Source organism: Scardinius erythrophthalmus, assembly GCF_964197995.2.
Source record: "Scardinius erythrophthalmus genome assembly, chromosome: 5".
Lineage (NCBI taxonomy): Eukaryota > Metazoa > Chordata > Actinopteri > Cypriniformes > Leuciscidae > Scardinius > Scardinius erythrophthalmus.
The window spans coordinates 6,112,187-6,124,354 of NC_138225.1; the positions used below are offsets into that span (position 1 = coordinate 6,112,187).

General features: G+C 37.0%; 1 protein-coding gene across 1 annotated transcript in view; it reads right to left on the bottom strand.

Annotated features, from left to right (window-relative positions):
- The window catches only part of pdlim5a (PDZ and LIM domain 5a), a 63,921-nt gene that overhangs the window by 11,189 nt on the left and 40,564 nt on the right, over window positions 1-12,168 (bottom strand). Inside the window, exons 6-7 of the mRNA XM_081366361.1 lie at window positions 8,491-8,663; window positions 7,832-7,871 (exon numbers count right to left, since the gene is read on the bottom strand). Of these exons, the coding sequence (XP_081222487.1) occupies window positions 7,832-7,871; window positions 8,491-8,663 (213 nt within the window). The remainder of the gene's footprint in view (window positions 1-7,831; window positions 7,872-8,490; window positions 8,664-12,168) is intronic.

Sequence of the window (12,168 nt, forward strand, 5' to 3'; positions counted from 1 at the left end):
TATGGCAACGGCGGCCATAGAAACCGAAAGGACCACCATTCAGTCCTGAATCTGGATCCTGATGAAATATTCCACACGCAGCTTCACAAACACACACACGGCCACACACACACACACAAGTCAGAAAAGACGTTCGTACAGTTTTAAATAATAAAACCGTTGAATAATTAAGTCAGATGACTTTGTGTTTGTTTGTGGTTAATGTGATTCTCTACACCTTTGTGAACTTGACAACTTCATACATCCAATAAATGTGCATTCAAATGCATTGAGACTTCAGAAAAATTATTAAGAAAAGTGAAGAGAAACGATCCTGCAGCATTTGAGACAAGCAGATACAGACTCTTTATTTGATATTTTGTTATATTATGCAGTGACATTCAGACTTTTTTTGGTGTCAAAATATGTTTGGGTCACTGCATTAGCTAAAAACATTATACAGTAGGTATATGGAGGTCAAGGAGTGACACTTTGAAAAAAAAAAAAGAAAGAAAAAGACCTCAATATTTTAGGTGAACCAGTTTTTTTTTGCCAGTATAAAATGCTAAACATAGTATTTAACAATTATACATTATATTTACATTTGTAATTCATTAATTAAAATAAATTACAATTATTTTATTGGTGTATTTAACTGCATTGATAGACATTAATTAAAATCAATCATTTAATCATGTAAAGTCCTCATGAAATTGACACAAAATTGACAATTCTTATTATTTATGTAATATTATTTATGATTTATCCATACATATAATTTTTTTTGTAATTAATTTAGATTCTTAATCTTTAATCAAAATAACTTCCCCTCCCTCTCACAGCGTCATCTCTTCTCTTCTCTGATGATGTGTTCACTGGCGTGAGGGCGGGGCAACCTGTCACTCACATGAGATCCACCAATAGCAAACCACAACCATCCAATCAATTCCCCATGACAATATCAAGTCCCGCCCTACATTTTTTCTCATTTAAGAAGCAGTTTTACTCAGATATACATCACAATAGGGATCCTAGCACATTGGTCATCAGCAGAAAAAAAAGTGTTAGTGGAAGAAGGAAAAGATAACTCATGGTGAGAGCAGGGTATAGCAGCGGAGGAGCACACAAACACACGAGAACGACAGAAAACAGACACATCTTCACATGTCCCGTCTCCCTAGTTATAAGACCGATCATTACGGCTCTCATCCAATCAGATTCCATTTCAGAGCAAATAATCCAATCAGACTGGAGCAGCACAGCAGGCTAATCGAATGAGAGAGGAGCGATAACAGAACACACAGGAAGTTTTCCATCACACACATCCATGAGCAAAGGACGGGATGAAATCTGTTTTACTGTAAACATGCACATCGTGATAATCTGAGCCCATTTATCACACATACACTAAAAGTTTGGGGTTGGTAAGATTTTTAATGTTTTTGAAAGAAGTCTCTTATGCTCACCAAGGCTGCATTAACTGGATCAAAAATACAGTAAACAGTGATATTGTGAAATATTATAACAAATTTACAATTAATTTAAAAAAGGATAGTTCCGGTCCTTGATTCTGATTGGTTGAGCTGCGTTCAAAGCCGTTGTAAATGACTCCACAAACGTACACCTGTGACCTCATGACGTCAGTATTACTGATCCACTGCATTTGTGTGTTTAAATAAATATTCAAATCAATATTTTTATGAACTAACCGTTATACAAAAGCAATAAGCCCTGTGAAGCCGTGGTTTACAGTGAATTTAGAACAGCTAAGAGGGTTTTAGGCAATAAATAAATTCTTGCTTTAATTTATTCCTGTGATCAAAGCTGGATTTTCAACATCATTACTCCAGTCTTCAGTGTCACATTATCATTCAGAAATCAGTCTAATATGATTATTTGCTGCTCAAGAAACATTTCTGATTATTATCAATGTTAAAAAAAACAACTGTGCTGCCTAATATTAACTGCTTGATTGTGCCGCTTAATATTAACAATAACATACATTAAAGCTGCAGTCCGTAGTTTTTCCTCTTTGTCGCCATCTCTGTTTGAAATCTGCAATTGCAGTTATTCGCGGAATTATCAACTTTACGTAGGTTGTGCTTCGGCATGGCACAGCGCGGATGAGTCCAACGTTTTGTGGAGAATGTGCAGCTGTCAGTCGCCGCGCTGGTGTGGATACTGTCATTCGCAACATAAGAATTTTCAGCGGAAAATGTCGTCTGAACAAGTAACATTCACTTTTGTTATGACCATCTAAGGGGAAAAAAGCATTGCAGTAAATCGCGCTGATTAAATCTAACGATCGCTTATCATATCACGTCAAACCGTGCAAATTATACTTTGTTCTCAAATTGTTAATGTTAACAACATCAGCATTGCGTGACTACATTTAATGCCCTTCCGATATTTATCCTTGTTTTCGCATGGGCCGGTTGCAGTCTCTTTTTTTTCTGTAGCCACTCCGAAGTCCGAAGTCTTTCACGTTTAACAACGGGTGAATCTCCAGTTGTCACTGGTGATTGTCGTTTGAACCTTTCTGGATCCGCCATCAAGTTGATAAGTTTAATTATATCAAGTGCTGCGAGAAAAGGCTATAAATCTCCACCACCGACATCCTCACACGCAATATAGGCTACTAGCCGAGACTCCTTCTTTATGTCTACTGATGACGCAAAGACATGCTCGAATTTCCCGCGGAAATCCACCAGTACCGCTGGAATTAAAAATATTAATACAAGCTTACCGTTTTGAATCGAGCTACGGCAAGCAGAGAGTTTTGAACACTGACTGGTTATGTACTTGCTCAAACATTTATTTTGGATCATTTTTAACCCAAAAAAGTTACGGACTGCAACTTTAATAAATGGAGTTTACTTTCAGAATGGTTTTAATATGCAACTATAAAAGGTTTTTGCATTACAACTTCTCTGAAATGTGTGCTTATATATGCAAATGAGGCATTATCTAATTCAATATGCACTAATTTGCATACATTTGCAGAACAGATATAGCCAGGTTCAAAATTCTTGTTTCAATTTGTTGACATATTAGGGTTTTACACAGGGGATTTTGGAGATCTCTTTTATCACTTCAAAGTCCATAAATCAGAACAGAAACAGACAGAAAAAATAAAATGACTTTTTTTTTTTATTATATAAATCATGTGAATGATATATGAACAAACCCTTCAGAATCTTCAGAATATAGAGAGGAGTAAAATAAGTGAACATTTCTGCCTCAGTGCAGGAGAAAAAAAACTTTTTTTTTTGGTCCTGAGACTTCCACAGAAAATATGTGTACATGTTTTAATATTTAGACCACTTCTATTTTTGATTTGCTGTCAGGATGTGAAGAAAGTTTCAACCATAACAAAAATTGCCTCCCCTTTAATGAACAAACATGCAAAGAGAGTGCATCTGAACCTGCGTTCCCAGTGTCAGGGGTAATGTAACATAACATAACACCATTAAAAGAGATGTTAAGACATCACATTGTGTCATAATCTCACCAGTGAAGCCTGTGAAGATCCCACTGTCTGCAAACTCTTATATAATCTGCTGAGAAGAGCGAATCAGTGCTGTCCTCTAGTGGGAAAACATGATCACTGCTGAAACATATTCCTCTTACTATGCGCATTTAATCTTTCTCCGTCTCTTAAACCAAAGTCAAGTGAATGGGGGAAATACAATAAACAATTATATCATATCATTTCTCATCAAATATGTTGCTTCACAACATTACAGAAGTTAAATGTGTGAAGCTGTTTTGCCTAGAACTAACTTTATGACCCATTTGGACACTCAGAAGTCATAAGCATTACTGGATCTTTGTACTGTGTTCATTTAAAAGACCCACTTACGTTTTCAATTAATGCCATAACTTATGTAACTGATCAGTTAAATATCATTAACAATATCAATAACATCTGTTGTGTTAAATAATCCAATGGCCTTTACTCATGGATCTTACAGTGAACAGAACAGTCTGGGATTGAATTTCAGGATATGATGTATTTTAGTGCAACAGAGGGAAAAGCAGAAAGAAATAGATAGAAACACAGACACAAAGGAAATACAGGCTACTTTATTCTAATTTTGCTGTATAAGGAAAACTCATTAAGGAAGGAATTAAATGATTGTACATTTTCAAGCATGAAATAAAATTCAGCACTTTTTTAAAATAATGTTCTGGGTCTAAAACTTTGTTGAAAAGCATCTGTGACATGCTTAAAGCATAACTGTCGCTAAAATGCAACATAGGGTCTTTTTGTTAATCTACCCGAGACAAACTTTCGTTTAAAAGCATAATTAGGATGGAAACGCCACTTTTAAGTTTGACCGTATTTTCATTTTCGGTCAAATTGCCAATCTCCGAATGTGAATGAACTGACTATGAATTTTAGTATTGTTTCTTATATGAGGATCCTTTTTCAAATACAAGGTCAATATTGGTTTTCACTAATGACATGACAACAAATGATCTGTGAATTTACAGTATATGGAACTAAGCTTTAGGAGCTTTCCATCTTTACTCTCCTCCCTGTCACGTTGCATTCGGAGATCGACTATTTTTGACTGACAAAATGTCGGCGACGGAAACAACAACAGCTACAGTGAGTTGTTCAAAATCTTTCTTTTTAGTAAACTCTGTGTACACAAACAATGCAAAAAAAAAAAAAAAAAAGCACAGTTTCATGTTGTGTCGAGCCTTCTTAGTGTCTTAAAAATAGCGATTTTGATGCTATCATAGTCATGCCCCATTCACTCCCATTCACAAGGCATCTTGATCGAAACGAAAATACGGTCGATCTTAAAAGTGGCGTTTCCATTCTAATTATGCTTTTACACGAAAGTTTGCCTCAGGTAGATTAACAAAAAGACCCTATGTTGCATTTTGGCGACAGTTATCCTTTAACAGAAAATTAAACTGTATTTCTAAAAAAATTAATTATATCTACAGTAATGCACTTACAATAGAATAAATTTTAAAATAAACAACATTTTGAAAATATAACAACATGCTAACATGGAAGTAGTGTCATAAAATTGCATTCAGAACTTGTGTCATGCATGCAATTAAGATACATTCTGTTAAGAAGAATAATCATTTTAACCGAAATAATGAAGCAATAATAAAGAACTAAAACTATTAAGCATTTTCACAAAAATACGAGCTGCACATTTCACCGTAGAACGTCTTTCCTTATAGGCGTCCATAAGTGCATTTCTGTAAATGCTGAGTTCGATTTGTTTTAGCTGACGGATGAGGTGAAATTATTTTCAGTGTTAATCAACAGATGTTGCACATGGAGTTGAACTAGTTTGGTGCCCAGAATGTTCTTTCATATATTCACCAAAAGCTGAAACATCACAGAAACTGATCCAAGCCACGCGTGCAATACAAATACTGTAGTGCAGCTAATAAACTTCACTAAATCCACAAGAACTGAGTTGGAGATGCATGTTGAATCTTCACACGCTGCCTCAAATCTACACATACACACTTTAAAGAGCTCATGTTTTAAAGTTTTTCTGATAAAGCTTCAGTCACAGTCTCTCTGCAGATTAGAAGCATCCCACACAGACCCACTCACACACACACACACACACACACGCACACACGCACACACACACACACACACACACACACACACGCTCACTCTCACACACACACACACACACACACACACACACACACACACGCAAGCTCACTCTCACACACACACACACACACACACACACACACACACACACACACGCACGCTCACTCTCACACACACACACACGCTCACTCTCACACACACACACACACACACACACACACACACACACACACACATCTACAACAGGCTGAGGACGTTAAGGGTTCGAGCAGACACTCCATGGTGCCAGTCTCTGAGTTTATGATATCTGGGTCCAATGTCAGCATTAATCTTCAAAACCCTGTTCACAGGGAATGAACAAGAGAGAGAGAAACAGAAACAGGAAGACAGTATGAGCTCTAGAAGTGGATGTCAACGGCACTCAGATAAACCATGCAGACAGAAAACGCCACTGCAAACACATTAAAGTCAACACTAAATCAAAATTGACAAGTACTAACAACCTGTCACTCACATGAGATCCACCAATAGCAAACCACAACCATCCAATCATCCAATCAAATTCCCCATGGACAAAATCAAGCCCTGCCCTCTTTCCATTTCATGCAGACTTCAAACTCACTTCTGTAACTCAGTGCCAAACCTACAATCAGCCTCAATGTCTTACTCTAACAAGCATACAAGATACACAGCACACACTGCATTATAATAACTATAATACTCTCAATATTGCTTATATGTGGAAGTGCAAAATAATAATCTCATGCCAGTTTCAAAATTTTTGCACAAATTGTAGCTTTGACTGCATTCATCGAGCTCAACCATGAAACCCTGATTTGAATATTTTTAATTGATCTTTAATGAGATCAATTAAATATCTCTTTAACTACGAGAATATGTTTATTAGTAACAACAAAATAACTTTTTTTATTTTTTTGTTTTTTATTTTATACATTTTGTCTATTTAATCTGACACTATAATGCATACTGTGTCATATTTGATACACAAATTTCTCAGGTCTCTAAATTATCAACATGATCAAAACTTTTCTGAAAAGCCTGTTGAACACCATGTACTATTGCCTTCTGTAGTTTGATTGACAGTTAATACTAAGTAATAGGCCTTTTAGTATAATTGTAAAAACATCTCCCTTCAGCTCATGGTTCGTGTGTCTTTTTACGGTGAAATATTTACAGATTTTTATAAAGTAAACAAGAATAACTTTTACATTATTATTCATATTTCAATTAATAATATTTCAACACTAACTGGCCTAAAGCAACTTAGGTTTACTTAACTATCCATTCATCTTGTTTTATAAAAGGCCTTTTAAAATGTGAATATCAAATATGATCCATCAGACTTTTGAGGAAAGTTTATTTGTTCAGACCTCTCAATTATCATTGTATTGCATTATATGTTTAAAAACTACTGAGCTTTGATCATAAAACTAAGCATTTAAATATCATCTTACCAAGACATATTATTGGGAGATACATAGTGACAACTGATATTTATATTCATTTATGTAAGAAGTACATATGTTTTACTTATAGTATGTTATATTTATTTTATTTACATAAATATCAGCAACTGCACCAAATTACATATTTTTGCTCAGTTTGGGCCTCTGAAGAAAATTTTGGTGTTTTTTCCATTTGAGTATGAGCTCCACATTCTCACTATATCGTACTATATGAGCCATAAAAGCCAATATAACAAATATGGTACTCTAAAAAAATAAAAATAAACACATGCAAAACACATGATTTTTTTCTAAGTATAATTTAAAAAGATTTAATAAACTGTTCCATTTAAATAATAAATCTGACTATTATTTCATATGTAAAGCTTTGCAGGGTTAAAGATTTAATGTTTAATGGTTATTACATAAAATTACTAAATCACACAAATAGTCTAGTAAAGGTTGCAAAATTACAAACCGAAACAGAAGATAAATTAAAACAGCTCAAGTAAAATTTAGTTTGACCTTCTGAGGTTGAAGATCAACATTTTCTAAAGGTCTTTTCGGTGTCGAGAAATAAAGAAAAACACTATTTGGTGCTCTATTTGTGATCTGCACATGCTGGTTAACTGGAGCCAGAGCTTTAACACAAACACCGGAAAATGGCAAATTCACACAGGCCATTAACAGCACACAAACGGCACAGCAACCCTAAACAAATCAATACCACAAACACGAGCAAACACACTCCTCAAAACAGCTGGCAGGAAGAGGAACTTACTTTGTTGCCTTCTTTGCTGATTCAGCCTCCTGTGAGGAATCTGATTCGGATAAACATGACAGAAAACACTCATTATGACACGCTTTCATGTGATAGATAGAGGTGTGACTAAAGTAAAGACACATTCACATTCTCTTACTTCCTCCTGTTCACTGAAATCCTATTTCAAATCTCAATTTCAATTTTAATCTCAGAATCAGTACTGAAGGTTTGCACACAATGGGCCTCATTCATGAAACATGTGCAGAACAAATGTCAGTGTAAATGGTTTGTAAAAACCATTGTTATGCAAACTGTAAACTTGAATTCAATGGGACATTTTATCTAAGACTGTTTTTATGAACGATTTACACAGAAATGCATTCTGCCTGTTTATTATGAGGACCAAAATGGTATGATATATATATCTATAGCATTTAAACTCTGAGGGCATATTTTTTCTAACATAAAAGTGTGTTGCTCTTTTATATTGGACAATTGAATCAATACATTAATAATTAAATGATTATAAATTTAACATTAAACAATAAATAATTAAATTAAATAAGTGGACCTGGAACAGCATTTTTAAATAAATAAATCAGATGTTGCAAATAAAAAACAAAACAAAAGGAGCAATAAAATAAAATTATATATGGTAAATGTCTTTCCACTCTCACCAAGTTCAGATTCAGTGCCGGTGATTTGAGCCAGGATTCGGAAGGATCGGGACTGTGAAGTTCCTGTCCGTGGGCGCCAGTCCTCTGTGTCCTCCATGATGCGTTTCCTGCTGGCATCACCGTGAGTTGGGACATGGTAAAACTCAATGTCTGTCTCTGTGATAGGCTTACGTCTACACACACACACACACACACACACACACACACACACACACAAAGAGAGATACTGACTGTCAGTCTTGTGTACATGTAATCATGCTGCACATCAAATGCACAAATTAAGCAACTGAGTATTTGAGTGACAAGAACACTGCAGCTTATCCCCCCTTTACCTGTAAACTGGAGGTTTTCTGAACGAGGAAGGAGGCATAAGAAAAGGAATAAGAAAGTTAAAACATTGTAATCATTCTCTATCAGAGGAGTTTTACACACATGACAGATGTACTCACTTAGACACAGCTGGAGGACCACTATGAAGAATAAAATAAAGAATTGTCATCACATGACGGACTGCTTTTGGAGGCATTTGATTCAAATATTCAAAAATGTATGATAACCATAGCTTCTGCCAAAATACTGCGTTGTTACTAGTCTACTGTAAAATCACAATTAGTAGAGTCTTAAAAAAACTTTCAAAATGTTCCTGTAATTACTAATATCAAGTACATTTACACAGCTTTACTGTAGTGTAACTGTAGTAATGAACTCAAGTTGAGGACCAGTAAATGGCGCTGATGCACATGGATCAAAACGTGCAACAGGCTCATGATTAATATTAAAATGAGTATTAAAATGAAACTTTTAAAATTAATATCACATATTAATATTAATATCAAATACAACTATGGTATTTTGGCCAAATGTGTGGTTACCAAAGGTAATCTTTGTAATGTTACTTGAATTTAAAAAGCACTCGTTTAGTTAAAAACTTATTTTAAGACTGAATCAGGTTTAGATCATTTTAAACGGAAAGGAGAGTTTTTTAGTTTCAAAATCTTCCAAGAAAATGAAACAACTCTGTAGTTTAAGCAATGAAAGTGAGAAATGCACTAGACCAGTAGATGCACATGGAAAGAAACACATGCAACAGGCTCACAATTAATAGTCTTAAAAAGAAACTTTTGCAACTTTTACTGTAGTGTAACTGTTGTAACTATGGTATTTTGACCTGTGTAGTTGCCATTGTAAAACCTGTAAGGTAACTTGAATTCAAAAAGCACTAATTTAGTTCTGGAAAAACTGAATCAAGTGAACATCATCTTAAACAGAAACATGAGCTTTTGAGTTCTAAAATCCTCAAAGAAAATGAAAACTTTGTAGTTGAGGAAATGAAAATTTAAAAATGCATGAGACCAGAAGATGGCGCTGCTGCACGTGGAATAAAAGACATGCAACAGGTTTATGAAGCCTGAGCTTTCAGTGAGACGTCCGAAATCTACAAGCGACGTCAATCCAATCTCTCAAAAAACATTTTTACATCAAGTACATACTGATCGTGCCAAAGCCCGTCTGTATTGACACGTACAGCATTCATGAGCTGTCAATAAATCAACGCTGTCAGGCTGTGGACCGTGTGTGTGACGAAAGAGTGTTGGCAGGTTTCAATTGCTCACTCAGTGTGTTTGACAAACTGATATGCGAGTAAAAAGAGCTGACTACCTGAAGACCACCACTGCGATAAAACACATCTCAGCTGGAACATGACATGCATATCATCAAACTCACGTCAACAAGCTCATGCAATGAAAACAGAAACACAACGAAACACAAACCCAGCTTTGCTTTGCTTGAGTGCGCTCTGCATTAAAGAGATAGTTCACCCCAAAATTAAAATTATTTCATTAATTACCCCCCTACCACATTAATTATGTCATTAATTACAACTACCACTTTTAACTCTGACCCACGTTTGAGCTTCTGCAAGAACCAATGAGGTTCATTCTCGTGTTACGCAGCACGTTTGAGCTTCAGCAAGAACCAATGAGGTTCATTCTCGTGTTACGCAGCACGTTTGAGCTTCAGCAAGAACCAATGAGGTTCATTCTCGTGTTACGCAGCACGTTTGAGCTTCAGCAAGAACCAATGAGGTTCATTCTCGTGTTACGCAGCACGTTTGAGCTTCAGCAAGAACCAATGAGGTTCATTCTCGTGTTACGCAGCACGTTTGAGCTTCAGCAAGAACCAATGAGGTTCATTCTCGTGTTACGCAGCACGTTTGAGCTTCAGCAAGAACCAATGAGGTTCATTCTCGTGTTACGCAGCACGTTTGAGCTTCAGCAAGAACCAATGAGGTTCATTCTCGTGTTACGCAGCACGTTTGAGCTTCAGCGAGAACCAATGAGGTTCATTCTCGTGTTACGCAGCACGTTTGAGCTTCAGCAAGAACCAATGAGGTTCATTCTCGTGTTACTCAGCACGTTTGAGCTTCAGTGAGAACCAATGAGGTTCATTCTCGTGTTACGCAGCACGTTTGAGCTTCAGCGAGAACCAATGAGGTTCATTCTCGTGTTACGCAGCACGTTTGAGCTTCAGCAAGAACCAATGAGGTTCATTCTCGTGTTACGCAGCACGTTTGAGCTTCAGCGAGAACCAATGAGGTTCATTCTCGTGTTACGCAGCACGTTTGAGCTTCTGCAAGAACCAATGAGGTTCATTCTTGTGTTACGCAGCACGTTTGAGCTTCTGCAAGAACCAATGAGGTTCATTCTCGTGTTACGCAGCACGTTTGAGCTTCAGTGAGAACCAATGAGGTTCATTCTCGTGTTACGCATCACGTTTGAGCTTCTGCAAGAACCAATGAGGTTCATTCTCGTGTTACGCATCACGTTTGAGCTTCTGCAAGAACCAATGAGGTTCATTCTCGTGTTACGCAGCACGTTTGAGCTTCAGTGAGAACCAATGAGGTTCATTCTCGTGTTACGCAGCACGTTTGAGCTTCAGTGAGAACCAATGAGGTTCATTCTCGTGTTACGCAGCACGTTTGAGCTTCTGCGAGAACCAATGAGGTTCATTCTCGTGTTACGCAGCACGTTTGAGCTTCTGCGAGAACCAATGAGGTTCATTCTCGTGTTACGCAGCACGTTTGAGCTTCAGCAAGAACCAATGAGGTTCATTCTCGTGTTACGCAGCACGTTTGAGCTTCAGTGAGAACCAATGAGGTTCATTCTCGTGTTACGCAGCACGTTTGAGCTTCAGCAAGAACCAATGAGGTTCATTCTCGTGTTACGCAGCACGTTTGAGCTTCAGTGAGAACCAATGAGGTTCATTCTCGTGTTACGCAGCACGTTTGAGCTTCAGCAAGAACCAATGAGGTTCATTCTCGTGTTACGCAGCACGTTTGAGCTTCAGCAAGAACCAATGAGGTTCATTCTCGTGTTACGCAGCACGTTTGAGCTTCAGCGAGAACCAATGAGGTTCATTCTCGTGTTACGCAGCACGTTTGAGCTTCAGCGAGAACCAATGAGGTTCATTCTCGTGTTACGCAGCACGTTTGAGCTTCTGCAAGAACCAATGAGGTTCATTCTCGTGTTACGCAGCACGTTTGAGCTTCAGTGAGAACCAATGAGGTTCATTCTCGTGTTACGCAGCACGTTTGAGCTTCAGTGAGAACCAATGAGGTTCATTCTCGTGTTACGCAGCACGTTTGAGCTTCAGTGAGAACCAATGAGGTTCATTCTC